The sequence below is a fragment of the Haemaphysalis longicornis genome, unplaced genomic scaffold (genome assembly GCF_048455015.1).
Source record: "Haemaphysalis longicornis isolate Haplotype H1 unplaced genomic scaffold, Haemaphysalis longicornis Haplotype H1 scaffold_3, whole genome shotgun sequence".
Classification (NCBI taxonomy): Eukaryota; Metazoa; Arthropoda; class Arachnida; order Ixodida; family Ixodidae; genus Haemaphysalis; species Haemaphysalis longicornis.
This window is the reverse complement of record NW_027526335.1, coordinates 19,887,114-19,903,604: the sequence shown is the minus strand read 5'-3', so window position 1 is coordinate 19,903,604 and position 16,491 is coordinate 19,887,114. Positions and strand designations below refer to the sequence as shown.

The 16,491-nt window shown below is 47.6% G+C and overlaps 2 protein-coding genes across 2 annotated transcripts in view; both read left to right on the top strand.

Annotated features, from left to right (window-relative positions):
• On the top strand, window positions 1-9,467 carry Rps3a (ribosomal protein S3A). Its single transcript, XM_077702535.1, has 7 exons — window positions 1-160; window positions 369-472; window positions 762-949; window positions 4,237-4,362; window positions 5,309-5,391; window positions 5,462-5,571; window positions 9,293-9,467. The coding sequence occupies exons 1-7, from the start codon at window positions 99-101 to the stop codon at window positions 9,430-9,432; spliced, it is 813 nt and encodes a 270-aa protein (XP_077558661.1). The 5' UTR covers window positions 1-98; the 3' UTR covers window positions 9,433-9,467.
• Window positions 9,468-13,617: 4,150 nt separating this feature from the next.
• LOC144174086 (beta-alanine-activating enzyme-like) overlaps window positions 13,618-16,491 on the top strand; it is a 41,559-nt gene continuing 38,685 nt past the window's right edge. Inside the window, exons 1-3 of the mRNA XM_077702532.1 lie at window positions 13,618-13,860; window positions 13,934-14,074; window positions 14,161-14,323. Coding sequence (XP_077558658.1) covers window positions 13,972-14,074; window positions 14,161-14,323 — 266 coding nt within the window. The 5' untranslated portion in view covers window positions 13,618-13,860; window positions 13,934-13,971. The remainder of the gene's footprint in view (window positions 13,861-13,933; window positions 14,075-14,160; window positions 14,324-16,491) is intronic.

Below are 16,491 nucleotides of genomic sequence, written 5' to 3'. Positions count from 1 at the left end.
CTGCAGCGCCGGAAGTTCTCCAGCAGGCGTCGCAGGAGCGGCCTGTCTCGAGAGTACCCCGCCAAGTTCCGGTCTTTTTCGCCTTCAGCGCTGTTGAGATGGCGGTCGGCAAAAATAAGGGGCTTTCTAAAGGTGGCAAAAAGGGCGTCAAGAAGAAGATGTAAGTCAAAATATTATTTGAAATAAATAGGAGGATCATTTGGTGTTATCGCAGTATAAGCTGCTATGAGGATTATTTGCTAGTTCTGGCTGATTGAAGTCGATAAAGTTGTGGTGTGGCCGGCAGCCGCTGCATGGGACGCCTGCTATCCTGTAGCAATTTTTCGCTGTTTGTGGTCGCATATCTTATTCGTTTTATGATTTTGCAGTGTCGACCCGTTCACGCGCAAGGATTGGTACGATGTTAAGGCGCCTACTATGTATGCCGTCAGGAACATCGGCAAAACATTCGTCAACCGTACGCAGGGCACAAGTAAGTGAAACTTTTCTTTGATTGCGGCCGCATGTTACTTTTATTGAGCGCCCTTTGCGTACCATTGTGCACGTGAACCCTCTGGCTCGAGGTCGTTTTCCCTCTAGCCGGTTCTCAAAAATCTGTGCTACACAAATTCTGCCCACCACATGCAAGCGACACCACGGCGCTTGCGTTCCACAGAGGCAGACACACCACCTTTGGCGTATTTTTGTATTGCTATACTGTTGCTTGATAGGGGTCGTGGGGTTTCGTTTTTATGTTCATGAATTGTCACGACTTTCCGCAGAGATTGCGTCCGAAGGGCTGAAGGGCCGTGTGTTCGAGGTGTCCCAGGCTGACTTGACAAACGGAGAGGATGCTTTCCGCAAGTTCCGCCTCATTGCCGAAGAAGTTCAGGGTCGCAACGTGCTCACGAACTTCCATGGCATGGATCTCACCACGGACAAGCTGCGTTCTATGGTCAAGAAGTGGCAGGTGAGCCGAGCAAATGATTTCACTAAACAAGTCGGTACCCATTCGCGATTTTGCCTATGGCTACACACGAGACAAAAAACTGGAGCACAAAGGCTGGATGGTTGCCGACATGTTTGAAGCTATTCAAATGCTTTGTGCTCGCTGCCGGCAGGAGTGCCCGCGTGCACAACAAATTTTTTGCTGCTTTGTCAGTGCTTTATTATCTACTATGAGGCACGCGACACCCAAGACCATAGTGCTTCGCCAATGCGCGAGACTGATACTAGCAAAGCATGACTTGTGGTTGGTGATCACTTCGACAGTTTTGTTAAACTTGAAGTATGGGTCATTGGCTAAAGTGCAGAAAATTGTTTGGCTAGGTTTAAGGATGAGAATAATTGTTACGGTGAAAAACTGCGTGCGAAAGCTTGCTGTCAAGCTGTTTGGGGCACAAGTATGCAGGCAGCGTGACACAGCATATGAGAGCATTAATTACTGGGTTGGCATTATCAAATAATCATTTTTGTCTAACACCAAAGGCATTGGTGGCTACAATTTGTATGGTTCTTCCAGTAGAACCGAACACGTCTAACCATAGTCTTGTGAAAGTGTCTCTGAAACTGACTTTCTGAAAATGCAGCCTCCGCAGTCAGCTAATTTTTTGTCACTCCTTTGCTCAAATGGCGAAAGTCTAGCGAACCATGTCGTAGCCAACTCAGACTAAATGCATGATCATGTCATAGATTTTTCTGTGTTTGCTGCACTAGCCCTACCTGGATTGAGCACCTATAGTTGATATCACAAGCTAGCTGCAGCACTGTGGAGGCTACATTGTTGTCCCCCTCAGAGCGCCTAACTCGGAAGCGACAAAAGGCGCCGGGGCCGTGCAGTGCCACTTGCCGAGAGGGGAGAAGGGAGTGTCCTTTCAGGACCCCCTTCACGGCGGATTAGGCGCCCTCAGTGGGCGCGCTATTGATAACAATGTAGTCTCCACAGTGCTGCAGCTAGCTTGATATGAACTATAGTTCAAAACTGTATGCTTGAAGGGCACTGGCTCTAGCAAGGCATCAACTGCTAACTAGCAGGTCATTAAATTACCGCTGATCTACTAGCAGTTTGCGCATCCAACTGCCATGAAAAATTGCAGCTTGTCACGGGACTTTGAAGGACAGTAGGAGGTGACTGCTGGGGACCGGGAGAATCCTGCCATTTCACAAAGCCTCACTTAACTCTGTACTGTACGTGCACCAGAGCTGTTAAGGGCATTAGACTGGCAGCAATTGCAGAGCTTCGACTAATTCTAGTGAAGGCGCACCAGTTGTATAAAAGAACATGCAAGGTGGTGTGTTTACTTACTGTTACGGTGGACTTCATTAAAGGTCAAGGGGTACTCATGCGATGCATTGTTGAAGTTGGTCTGTTTTCTCAAACGTAAATGCTTTGTTCATTGCCAACACTGTTGTGGTACCACTATCCGGCTTTGGTTTTATCGAGGGAAATCCGAAACTCTTGTACAGATAAGTTTTGTTTCTCTCATCTTGCCTGTTACCTGGCTTGCCAGTCATGCCCAGTGAGCTGCCTGTGTGTACTGGCATGTTCCTTTTCTTTTGGTTTATTTTGGAGGTGTGCACTCCCAGTGGAATTCCGATGGGGCAGCATTGTAGGCTGGGCACGACAATTTACATTTGCTGCCCCCTTTTGCACCTCCACGAAATGTCTTGCATCCAAGCTTGGGGAAACACCTCCTTGGGGTTTCAGGATTTTCTCCCGGTACCCCAGCATTTGCTTTGCTGTTGCATGCTACCTCACCGACACCCAGTTGTGCACCTGAACCCTCTAGCCTGAGGTCGCAACCTCTTGCTGGTTCTCTGTCGTTGTGCTACATTACCATCTGCCCACCACTGGCATTCAGCACTTTGGTGATTGCCATCCACAATGGCAGGAACATGTGCATGCATCAAATAGGACAGGCTGAATACCAGCACCTTGCGTTCAGCACCAGCTTGGTAGCAATTGTTGCTGGGTGTGTGCTCTGTGGGGCATGTAGTGGAATTTTAATGCCACGGGCGAAAGATCTTTCTTCTTTTTAACGAACTTTAGTTTGTGGTGCTGAGCCCTAGGACATGGGTTCAGTCCTGGCTGCCGTGGCTGTTTTTCAGAAAAGATAGATGCGAAAACAAGTTGCGTAATGAGGAAAACAGAATGGGTTACGTGACGCCCTAGCTACTTTTCCAGGGCAATGTCTTGCTATAAGCTGATGCTGGCAAAATCCAAAGCAAACTAATGGGTTAAGGGGTTATAGGCTTGCGTAACTCGCAATTGTGCTTAAATTTAGTGCACATTGTTTTTTTAGCAGTAATAACATTTTACTAAAACACGTAGACATAATAGCACTGGTGTGTACGGCGTGCACTGTGCTGGCCATCGCTGCGCCACCATCAAGTGCGTTGTGCTTGTCTGACATGACACTGGCCACTTACGTGACCCTTCTTGTTGAGTCATACACAATAAGCTTGGTACAAGTCCAGTCAGAAAAAAAAAAATAAAACGTGCAGACAGCAGTTTTTCAGCAGTGTCGTTAAGCCATCTATTATGGCGACTAACCGAGCTAACGAAAAATGTTTCTGCCGTGGGCGGCAGCCTAAGTCCCAACATACTAACTCTTGTTTGTCCTGAATGTGTCATTGTTGACGTCTTGAAACACTATGCGGTGGGACAATTGAAATTTTGGCTTAAATTCTTTAATTTCTCGCTGAGTATTCTTGCCAGACAGGTGCTGAGGGTACTTTGTAAAACAAAATCTTTCGAATAAAAGAAACTTGTGCGTGCTTTGTCTTCGTGTCCCCTTTAAAGATGGTCAAAATTAATCCAGAGACTTTCATTATGACCCGCCTCATAGCCAAAGTTTAACTTAGGCTTGTTTAACCCATAATTCAATTAAAACTTTCATTTAGTTTCTGTCAGCACAACGCAGGACCTTGACAGGGTTCTGCGTTACAGCTCGTTCAATATGTTGGTGGTTACTCAAGGAGCGCCGAGCAGTTTGCGGCCCCTTAAAGTGTCGAGATTTCGAAATTAGTTACTTAGCTGATGGTTGTTGTGGGGCATCTTTCATGTGGCAGTGCAGCATGTTGAAAGAGCGTTTTGACCCTATGAGGCATTGCTTTCCTTGCCGAGGCTGCAGTGGGCAGCATGGTGAAGTACGCGATGCTGACAATTCATTTCTAATCCATGATGCACGTCGCTTGTGCGGTGAGCTGCGGGGGAGACTGGATTTCACGAGGCTTCCTCTTGTGTGCCCTTTGCAGACCCTGATTGAGGCGACGGTGGATGTGCGGACAACCGATGGCTACCTCCTGCGCATGTTCTGCATTGGCTTCACCAAGAAGTGTGCCAACCAGCTCAAGAAGACCTGCTATGCCCAACACAACCAGGTGGGGTGCACTGCCGGCGTGCACGCTCATTCGGCATCCAGTGTTGTCGCAATTTCTTGTCCCATTCGAGCTTCGTTTTTCGTCTGTGTGTACCAACAAGGAGTACTGCACCAGTGATAGGATGTTCCTCTTTGGCTAGGGTTCGTACAGGTTCTTGAAAACTTTGAAAACCCTTGAAATTGAGAATTCCGTTTTCAAGGGCCTTGAAAGCGTTGAATTTTTTTCATTCTCCTTGAAAACCCTTGAATTCTTTGGGCGATAAAGAGGCCCGGATATGTGACCTGCTTTTTATGGCTTATCATTGTGGCCCTGCACACTCCCCATCAAAAACGCGCTTTTCTAATTTCAAGGCCAGCTTGTGGGTACAGGCGGGTTATGCAAAGGCTCGTATGGAATGAAAGCCCCGTATCAGACTAGGGGAAATTAACATACGCCCCCTTCCCATTTTAGATGCTGCTTTCTGCATTGCCTCGTCCTGCTATTAATTTTGCAAATCTGTTGCAAAGCTCTCTCATTATTATTGCGGGGTGCACTAAAGTTGACCACTTCCAAAAGGTGGAGTTGTTCCACAGAGATTTTTCTAAACTTGAAGAAGCAAATATTTTGCGTGTGAGCAGAGCAGTAGTAGAACAGTTTGGTACACGTGCTCCCCGGCACTCTTGAAAATGCCTTGACAGGGCCTTGAAAGTCCTTGAATATCCTTGAATTCTTGTATTTGAATCCTTTGCGAACCTGTTTAATTGTGCAAGGAGTAAAGTAAGCATTGCATAGCTTGTATTCACTGGCGAGGCATGCATGCTGGCAAAACTAGCTGTAAAGGGCTATACGGCTAATGGAAAATGGGTGCGAAAAGAGGAGCCAGAGAAAGCTGCTTGCCGGCAGGGAATATGTTGTGGGTCCAAAGAGGCACGGTTAAAAGTGAGCTTGCCCCCCCCCCCTTCCCCAGGTGCGTCTGATCAGGAAGAAGATGACTGAGATGATGGTCCAGGAGGTCTCCTCTACAAGCCTCAAGGAGGTCGTCAACAAGCTGTGAGTCCTCCTCCTCTGCTGGCTGGGAATGAAAGATGCCCGTGGGCCTAATGTTATTCCTCCATCACAGCATCCCTGGGAGCATTGGGAAGGACATCGAAAAGAGCTGCCAACACATCTACCCACTGCACGATGTCCTCATCCGCAAGGTGAAGGTGCTCAAGAAGCCCAAGTTTGAATGTGAGTGCTGCCGGCTGCTGGTCTTTCTTCCACTTCGACAATGAATAAAGACGGGGTGCTCAGTGGTGTGTTGAACACCTCCTACTACAGCCCTGCACTAAAGCCTGATAGGAATAGGCGTAAATGGTTCCCAGAGCCCTAAAGACCATGATGTTGCAAACGCAGCTTTCCCTTGACTGAACATTTTGTGCCCTGGCTGGTCTTTGGTGACGCAGGGTAGGCTTAATTTACTAATGAAAGCAACGTAAGTGGGGTGCAATATTGAGGGGCAGACAAGCCATTTTTGTGGAGTGTGTGGGTCCTCTGAAAGCCATGGTTCTGTATAGTGGGGTAACCAGTGAATTTCTACATAAATTGGAAGAAATAATTTCAATTTGGCACTAAACTTTTGCAAGTCTGGAAGGTGGCACTACCGTACATGTACAAACAGCTGTTGTTTTCAATGCCTGGTACAAAAAATGCTTATTTTCATATCATGCACAGTTAAAAGTGTGTCGCTGCACTGTTCACTGTCCTGTTTGCCAGCATTCTAAGGCTTTAGGGCCCTGTCAGGGAAGTCGTTCCAGTTAAAAAAAGTGATGCCCTTTCATTTGAGATAAAGAACATGCGCCACAAAAATTATAAAGGGGTGTGACCTTTTTTACCAGGGGTTGTGGAGCGCCCTCCTAGCTCTGGGGCAATGCCTTTGTGTTCTCCTGACCAGTCCCCCACCTTATAGATAAGAAAGACTGTGCTTAGCCCCATTTCTTCTCTAAATGGTGGGCAACATTGGTCGTACTTCGCTAAGGGTGGAATTCGTATGTCAGCGGCACTGGCGCTTTTGTTTGTCAGTCCTGACACTTCTCCCCATGGGAATGTACGTGAAAAACATACTGGATTGTATTTCTGGCAGTCTGCGGAGAGCCCTGGACTCTTAATTGAAGAGCCACATTATGGGAAAGAACGTGCAGTGTTGTTGACGTTCGCAACAGTGGTGGGTTGTTTAGATGCAGCAAGACATTCCCTTTGAAAACGGAGATGCTGCCATTGCACTTGAGGTGTGTTTAGACAATGTTTTGAGCTGTGAATAGCTGAGTGCTCAAAAAGCACTCGAGCCAGTTACTGCTTCTGTTCATTATTATTATTTACTGCTGCTTAGTGTGCTTATGCACTTTTTTTAATTAGGGGTACTTAACTCTTTCGCTACCGCTGGAAAATTTTTCTGCTAAAAAATTGGTTAGGCACTAATTGCAGGAGCACAAAATGCAGATTATTTAGCGGCATTTCCAATAATACCAGTTTTTTAAAGGTTTTTATATATCATAATTGTAAAAAAAATATCCAAGCCAAAATTTTTTGTCAAGTTGTCGAAAAAAATGATAAAAAAGCTCGCATCGACACATTAATTCGACACATTAATAAAAAAGGAGTTGTGTATATCAAACCACCGGTAGTAGAAAAAAATTAGAATATACATTTTGTAGGAAAACATTTCAAAAACACGCCCTAGAAAAAATGTCGACTTGCACGGAACAGTTAGTCAGATATAGAAAAAATGTTAGAAAAAATGTTAGCATGCACGGTGCTCGTGTCGTGCGGTGAAGCCCGACCTCCAATTCAAAATGTGCAATTTCGGGTGGTTTCCTGGAATAAATCTGGCGGTTTGTCCTTATCAGAGGCACCAATTTGCCCCCGCATAACGTAAAAACATCTTGTCAATGGCTGACTTTGCATTTGCAGCGAGCACACTATTTGGGACAAGCACGCGATGCGGAAAAAAACATGCATGAAGTTGAAAACGGAACGCCGTGGCTGACGCTTGTTGTCGTTCACGGTCAGTTATCTCCCAAAACATCAAGCTGAGCTTTATTATCATCTTCTCACTCGCAATTGTAGCCTTGCTCGCAAAAATGAGGTACGATGAGCTAGAATCATGCCCTGCAATCTTTGGCCGAGTAGCAGTTGCGCGCTGAAAAAGATCAGCACAACGAGCCTCCTTTATTGCAGCGCCACCTAACATTTTTCAAATGAAACAGTGCAAAAACTTATCAGAGACTCCGTCCAAATAGACAGTTCAACTAAGCAGCAACATTAGACACCTGGATATACCCTCGCATGGAAACGAAACTGGAAGGCGAACAGCTGGCAGTGTAAGGCCGGTTTGAAGCGCTGTCCTCGGCGGAACAGATATCAGGCAACTGGGTGTGACCTTTTGACTTGCATCTGAAGTTCTTGTCGCAGTAATCGGGTTAGGGTAGGGGGAAATCAGGAGCGCCATGCTTTGTTCGAGGATCAGTCGGGGATGCTTCAGGCGCCATGGCAGGTAGCCTTGAAGTTGGGTAACTGCGTAGTAGCGCTAAATATGAATTTCGCGATGCAGAAACGAAACCGAAACTGTTGTAAACTGTTTGCGAATAGCCCTGGGGTAAGTAGAACTACCACAGTACTTAGAACAACGTGTGCAAAGGCAATAAAACTGCCTAAAATCATAAAGTAGCTTTGCAACCAGGCACATCTTGACATTTTCAGCCGATTTCTGGGATTATTACTGTCAGAGCGCGAACCTGACTATTGAAAATCGTTTGCTAGTTCCCCATTCACGCCCTGATAGCAAAAAAGCGCTGGTGCAGAGTAATTACGAGTTGCACGCATTCTTCGTTCGCAGCCGTGACGCGCGATGACCACGCCCCTTCTCCACACCCAGGTGATTGAAAAGCGTGTCAAAAATCACGTTTCCGTTGCAAAAATGAAAAAACTGATTTTGAAAGGCCATTTCCTGATCTAACTCTGAACAGCTTTACTTGTTCGAGAAACTCCTGGAACGCTACGAAAAGGCGCTCCCAAAAGTATCGATCAAATTGATCGATTTTGATAGGCGCGGTACCGAAAGAGTTAACTCGTTGGGCATAGTGTGTCACATGTATACACACACCTTTTTCCAACAGGTGCAAGCATGGGTCAGCAGCGGCTCTTATTGAGAGAAGTAGCAGTGCCACACAACCAAGCAGATACTCGTCTTGGTGGTAGCGCTTTTACGTGACGGCAGTATGAGTGGATCGCACAGATTTGCAAAGCACGCATTTCAGAGGTGTCAGCTTCACTAATGGACGCATCAGTTACTACAGCCACTGGCACCTTGAACAGCACCTAAGCAAAAGCACGGGCTGGCCGAAATTCAACCCAAGTGCTTGCAAAACATTGCTTTTGTTTGTGTTTGGAAGTAGTGTTGAAACTAGTACTCGTATGCCAGGCCAAGCCTCAAGTGCTCTGACCCTGGCCATTCTGAGTTTCGATGGGTCAGAACAGCTGTCGCCAACAAAATGGTTTTAAGCATCTTATAAGGTCAGGCTAGTTGTCTCAGAGGGTGTACTGTAGCTCCCGCACCATTTTTAAACTTTTGCTGTGTGGGTGTTAAATTTAGTTTAAAATGGCACGCACTGCTTTCTCATGCAATTGAAGTTTGGTAATATTAGTCACGGTTGTTTCCCCAGACCAAGGAGGAATATTGTTGTAGTAACAATTAGTTTTTTTTTAAGGAGGAACAGTTTAAATTCTCTCGAATGGCAACATCTCTCGCTGCAAAAAACTGTTGGTATAAGGCATTTTCCTGTTCATGATTGGTTTTAGGTTGTGGCTGTTTTATTTGTGTGACTCACTCAGCTGTAATAAAAAAAAAAGCGCGTACTGGGTCCGGTTTATTTCAAGCAATCGCTAAGTGCCCGTTCTGTCTCCCCTCTCGCAGTGGGCAAGCTTCTGGAGCTGCACGGCGAAGGCACGAGCAAGGGCGCTGCCCCCGCGGCCGTTGGTGCAGCCAAGGGCGAGGAGGGCGTCAAGGTGGACCGGCCCGAGGGCTACGAGCCCCCTGTGCTGGAGAATGTCTGAGGGCGCTTGATGAATAAACAGCCCTGAACACAGCAGTTGCTTTGCTTGTTTTGCCTATAGGGAGTGAACAGCAAATTGGCCCTGTCAACACATGCTAGACTGAAATTTATGCCAGAGACGTATGAAAAGACAAATGCATACCTGCACATGTGACACAGAAGTGTGAAGGATTCAGCTGTTCGCTTCAGTAGAAACAAAATATGGCTGGGACTCAATCCAATGCCTGTGAGGCAGAATAGGCAGCGGAATGAAACAAATTGGTTGCGAAAGGAAAGCAAGCATGGGTACTAAGCAATAAATCACCTCGAGCAGTGTAAAGTGTTTTCAGCAAACGGCTAGCTGACTTGTAATAAATTTTTCCGCAAAGGTCCTATTGCGATTTGTTTACTGGGAAATAATGGGCATGCTATTTGTCCCAGACTGCCTGGAACTCGATCGAATGCTCAATTTTCTCTGGCACCCCAGTCCAAGGGCAGCCTGCCAACTGCCCGTAGGCTATCCAAGTCTGGTAAACTGAGGGTGCCCAGTACAGGCAACAGCAATAGCCTGATTTTATTTTTTTCCCTACCATCAGAAATTTCTGTGGTTGCACACGTCCTTTTGGTGTGTATCTGCATGAGCAAGGAATTGGGCAAGCTTGTCTTCCACAAGTGAAAACTGGTTACTAAAAAGCGGGCATTGCTTTTGGCTGCGTTGCAAACATTAATGTTGGACTAAAATTGAGCCTTGGACGTTTTCTGCTGCAAGGCGTCTTTTTTTTTTTTTGCCCTTTTTGCAACACCGTATATAACAGCCTAGTTAGCAACGGTAGTGAAAAGGCAAAGCCTGACACTTAATGCGCCACAGAAACAGCAATGCCCCAGGCAGAGCAAGTGGATGCTCTACCAGTTCTGAATTGGTTGGCTACTAACGCAACAGCGTCAACCCAAGTTCGGATCTGACCCAAAATGCAGTCTGCAGAGCCCGCAGCAAATAGGTGGTGCGCGACCTACACGTTCAAAATGCGCCCACTATCAATGCCTACGGAGGCCGAGGTCACTAATTTATGCTTCCGTCTTGGGGAACTGCTCCGAAGGCGCGCTTACACCAACAAACTGGAAGCCGCGCCCGCGAGATGCCACATGGACGCAGTGACGAAGAGACTGGCGTGACTAAAAATATTGTTAAGGTGATCTGGCTCGTATCTATTTGTGGAAGCACAGATCAGACCCCTTGATTTGCTTATGATCCTTCTTTGTGTTGTGCTTATACACCTGCGTTCACTTTCGATTGCTGTTGTGACGCACCTTTATGCCCTTTCGCTCAACGTGCTTACAGAAAATCAACGCGTGCCACTCTACGGCGCGCATTTTGCTGCGAGGCCCACGCGCCGGCCCTCCGCCGGTGACGTTACGCCGGTTACACTCTCCCACTGCGCAGGCGCCGCGCCCCGCTCCAGATGCTTAGGCCTCTCCTCCTCCCGCGCTGAGGAGGAGAATCGAGTCGGGCCGTGCTTAGGTAGCTTAGGCCTGTACGAGAAACAGATCTGCTCTGTGCTCAATTCATAGAGTCCCAAATTACAGTGACACAGACTCCCGCGTAAGAAATTAAGGCTCAGTAAGTTGACCCCGCGCAATGGCATAATTGGCACTAATTGTATTGGTGAAATTTTTGAGAGGGAGCGACTTGGCTAAAAGCGTTTGCAAGTGCAACCGGAGACTCCAAACCATCCTTTCCTCACCCAACTTGGCTACATCCGTGTAATTTCATTCACATGATCTTGGGGTGCACGCGCACATAACCCAGCGCTTGCACCTTTATCAGTTTTCCTTCTGCCCCCATTTCCCCATTAGCTGTGGGAGAGATGACCAGCGCCGTTTGAAAGGGACCCTGCAACACTTACCATCGACTACTCGGAATGCATTTCGGGCCAAAGTCTATTGTCCAAGCAATCTCCTCCCGCAAGAATTATGAAAATCCATTCACTATCACAGAAACTGTTCCCTCTCAACTCAACCGCGGACAACGCGACTAGAGTGAACTAGAATACTTGGCACGCATGCATGTGTGTTCGCGGGTGCGCGCGCGCGTGCGTGCCTGCGTGTGTGTGTGTGCAAGTGTGCACAGAGTATGACCCCGAAAAAAATCGGCCTTTTCAACCTAGAGCGAGTATATATACAGATATATCGCATTTAATAAACTTGGACCGAGCTTTGTACAACACACACACACACACACACACACATATATATATATATATATATATATATATATATATATATATATATATATATATATATATAGAAAATAAGGGTTGGCAGTCACGAAAACATCGGAAAGCAAAAGGGAGGTTGTGGTGGGTCATAGTGCACCAGACGGGTATTCTGGAGGTCGTGGCTTCGGATACCACCCGGCGGGAATTTTTTCACCACTTTCTTTCTGACTAAAAAAATTCATCTGTTTCTATGACCCTCCACAACCTCCCCTTTGCTTTCCGAGGTTTTCTTGACTGCCAACCCAAGTATTCTAGTTCACTCAAACGCGACGAAAGACGAAAGCTGCGCGCTCTCTCCCGGAGAGGGGGGACGGCGCGCGGCGTTCTGTTCGGCGGCCTTCGATATGTCACAGGCCGGAGAGTTTTAAATGCAGAGCATTTCAGTAACTCACGATGTCACCCGCGTTGGCGTCCGTAGTCCGCACGCTCACTGCGCATGCGCGTCGAGTCGAGGCGATAGCGAACACTCTCTCGCGAGGGGCATTGGATTGGATTCGAACGCTCTCTCGCGAGGGGCATTGGATTGGATTGGCTTGGGTTGGATTTGGATTGGATTGGATCAAAGTGGATTGTGTTGGATTGTGTTGCGTCATAGCCGCGGCACGTTGCGTCATAGCCGCGGCAGACGCGCTGGGGCCTGCGCATGTGCAGTACTCTCTCTTTCCGCGGTTTCCTCTCCTTCGGGCGCGCTGCACATATAATCGGTGTGCCGTTCTCCGGCGAAGCAACATCTGCGCTTGGCTCAAACACCTAGAGTCCACGCCGCTTTACAAGTATTCCAACGTCGTCGACTGGGACCGGCTTACGCAGTCCCCTCAACGTATATAACCGGCGGAGCGCGCGTTCGGAATTCAGTCAAGGGCGTCTTTGCTTGGCTTTCGCTTGACGTGACGCTTTGCTTGACTTGAGTAGATGCGACGCATTTACTCGAGTTCCCCCCGTGGGAAGATGCGGGCGGCTTTTTGTCGATCCTTTTGACCAGCAACGTGGACGGGTCTATTTCCGGTCTGGTGCCACAAAAAAGCTGGCATGGCGGCCTGCTCGCAAGCAAGCGCTCAGGCTGCTAGGGAGTTTTTGAAGCAATAAACGTTTGTTGTCGAGTGGGCTCGTTCAAAGTGGAATATTTAGTTCGTCACTCAAACTCCGCGCGCACTCAAAACAAAATAAACACCAAAAGCATGCGGACAGGTTCAGACATAGAAGAGGTTCCTGTGGTTCATACACAGCGCCGAAGACGGCTGATCGTCACAGGAAACGCCAGAATTTAACCGCGAAGTTGACCAGCAGCAACAGCCAATAGGACAGCCAGGACAGCCATGGCCTGATTGACGTCGCAGAGGCCATGCCAGGGGTGCATAATGAGGAGAATAGAAGAGAGCGCGGTTGGTTTTTGCGCGTCTTTCACGGCGATTTGCGCGCTTACCGCTTCACGTGCACGTATAATATTTGGCTCGGGTGTTCCTGGCAGTGTAATCTAAACGTCGCGCAGGTTTGCTTGCACTGCACGAAGAGTGTTGCAGGGTTTAACGCCCAGCAACTCCCATGGTCTTCTGGTCTCCAGCCAGCGATGACAGCGTAGCCGTCCCATGTTGTCCTGGAACGAACCATATCGCCAGGCTTTGTTTTGTTTTGTTTCGCGCTGTACCCATCATGTACCGTACGCATAAATACAACAATTTTTTTTATATATCGTGTGGTTGTTAGAGCAGAGGAAGGTGGACAAAGGGACTTTAGTCGTAACGAGCACCTCGCCGGCATTTGAAGAAATTATTTAACTCTTATTTGAATTTATTTTGTTTTAGAGTGACTTATTTTAAATGTATTTATTATTTTATCGCGTGCAAAATAATTTTTTTGTTTCTCCCGGAGCAGTGGGCTTCACGCGCGATCGCTCGTGACCACGCTCGTGACTGGAGCGCCCCACGGAAAGCACGTGGCAGACTTTTGTGCGCTGTGGCTGCTGCAGCGCTCTCAACGAGCGGCGTTGCCGCACTGTGTATCCAACAGAGCCGTGGATGTTGCAACTTGCGGTGCCGTTAGCGCTGCAAATCTGAAAAAAGTTGGATGACAACGACCATTCCACATTCCCTATGACCGTGTTGTGCGGTTCCACAGCAGTTGAGCGGCAGCAGCGGCTTCGTTCTACGGGCAAGGCTTTTCAGCTCGCACGTCAGGTAAATTTCTCCCTTTGACCGGGGTCGCTGCCCCGCGCAAGTCGCGACGCTGTTTCTTTCCCTGTGATTTCAGGTGCGTGCGAGCACTGTGCTCGGCTCGAATCTACTGCCATGAACTCGGGCTACGTCCGTGACTCGTTGAGTTTGGAGCGCGAGGGAAAGGTCAGGGAAGTTGGGGCTCAGGCCGTGTGGTCCCTCTCGTCGTGCAAACCAGGTAAGCTAGTACCCGCGTCTGGGTTCCTATTCAGTACGTCCCGGCGTCTTTGGACTGAATCATAAGTCCGTTTACTGTGCTTGCAGGGTTTGGCGTTGACCAGCTGCGAGACAATTGCCTGGACACCTACTGGCAGTCTGACGGGCCGCAACCACACCTTGTGAACATCCAGTTTCGGCGCAAGACCACAATCCAGGGAATATGTATATACGCTGATTACAAGCTGGATGAAAGCTACACACCCAACAGGTACCGGCTTTCGTGGTGGTAGTTGTGATGTATTGCCTAAAATTTCGCTTTGTCTGGGCACGTAACATGTTACAAATATGGTGGATGACTCGCTGATGTTGCGTTTCCGCCCATTCCAGCTGACGTAGTAATTGGTCTCTTTCATTTGCTTGCGCAGAACAGTTCCTGGGCCGTCCAAAACTGCTCGGAATATATAAATTCTATGGGCTAACAAAATGCTGAGCTGATTTAGAGCAATTCTGAGCAGACCAAAATGACAAATGAAAGAGGCCCTTTATGTGCTTGTCGAGCCGCTTTGAGCGATTGCTGGGCTGGCCAAAACTGCTGTCGCAACAGAAATTCTATGGGCAGATAAAATACGCTGCTGATTTGGAGCAGGTCAGCTGTCCGTAATGGCAAATAACAGAGGCCTATTGTTCTTTGCTGCCATCTTTATTGACTTGACTTATTTTTTTACATTTTTGTGGTCTCTACGCCGGACTACTCAGTGAAAGGCAATACGCTCATTCAACGCCGCCTGTATAAACATTGCCTAACGCGTGAGCGAAAAATGGCCAAACAGCCACTCTCCTGCTGCTCTCTCCTACCCTTTCCCGCTCCGTAGCCTTCCTACGTGCTTTCATGTCCGCCAGCCAGCGCCGCTTCTCGGAAACTGCAAAATAGTTGACAGTTTGTCTAGTGTTCCCCAGGCGGCGCTCCGACGCCTTCTTGTTTGCACCATGACTGTCTGTCTTGGTCTGTCACTGATAAAATTGCCTTTGCCACGCCAGACGTAAAACCATTTGTGCTACCGCAGGCTGATGCCAGCTTTGCGCGCTTAGCCACTTGGATCAGGTGCCGCAAAATTTTCTGAGTGGGGCATCCCCCTCTGTCCCCTCCACATTTCGGCCTTTTGTCCACGCTGTTCATTTTATGCACCAGTACACAGTTTTAAAATTGAGAACTGTACTGTAGAAGCGACCAGACAGCGTTGTTGGACCCTTAGCTGCTTATCCTTTTGTTTTCTATAATCTCCTGCAATTTACAAGCAAGTGGCATTTTTTGGAAAGTAATAGTAGAAGTGAGCGCTTGAACAAAAGATGTGCACGCAATTTTTTCTTCACTATATCCTCCCGAGAGAAAAATATCAGTAAAATAATGGCTGTACCATCCGGAAATATAGTTTTTCTGTTTGCTTTTTTTCTTCCAGACAATAATAATGTTCTTACACTATTTGAATTCCACCTCCATCCGTCATCTTTCGAAAAATGCCGCAGGTATGAAGCGAGCGGCACGTTGAACGAGATCCCTAGTGCCCCATTGCGGCTAAGATGTGAGCGAAACGGCTCTTGAAACCCTTCGGGAAGCTGACAGACACACGCAGTAGAAGTGGGTGCAGCGTTCGCCACTCGCGAGGTGTGACGTAAAGCAAGACGTTCGCCGGCGCGCGCCACATAGCGGATAAGTGCCTGAACTAAGCGTCCCTACCGCTCCCATTGAAAAGCGAGCGACGCGTCAGGCAATGTTTATACAGGCGGCGTTGGCTCGTTAAATCCGTCATCGAGCTTCTCAGAGGCAAGTGGCTCGCTCTAATTTGCACAAATACAGGTGGGAAGCCTGGATGTCCCTGACACCCCCACTTTTAAATGTTTCTGCCAATACTAACACCCCTATTATTGCTGACACGGAAATGTGCAGCCATTATATGGAACATACTTCGAAGCACACAAGAGAAATAAAGCAGCGAATTGTTTGGAACAAATGGTTTGCGGAAGCTGTTGATGAAGAATGTTTCAGTTAGTATAAGTGGCCTGTAAGATTTTCAGAACTAGGAAACTTCTAATGCTCTAAGAACTTGTCACTGTTGAACTCAAGTGGCCTTTGCCACAAAAGTAGATTCTTCAGGTGCTGTTTTACAAATGCTGAAAATAAGAACACTGTGAAGGCCATGAAGAACTGCCTTACTGAGTTTCTCGGGAAATTTTGCGCGAAAGAGGACACTACATTGAAACGTAATGTAAAAAGTAAAACCTAGGAAAAGGACAGCTGAGGCCATGTCAGCTGAATAGGTAAGCCTTCGATGCCTTGAAATTTCTGGTAACTTCCATGCATCAGTGATGCACCATTTCTTCAGAACAAATTTAAAAACCTCCTGAAGGTAAGCTATCAGTGTACACATATTGACTTTA

Bases quoted from the DNA above. Each gene is read 5' to 3' on its own strand.
- Rps3a (XM_077702535.1), top strand. From the start codon at position 99: ATGGCGGTCGGCAAAAATAAGGGGCTTTCTAAAGGTGGCAAAAAGGGC. The intron at 161-368 runs GTAAGTCAAAAT...ATGATTTTGCAG, and splicing joins AAGGGCGTCAAGAAGAAGAT to TGTCGACCCGTTCACGCGCA. The intron at 5,572-9,292 runs GTGAGTGCTGCC...CCCCTCTCGCAG, and splicing joins CAAGAAGCCCAAGTTTGAAT to TGGGCAAGCTTCTGGAGCTG.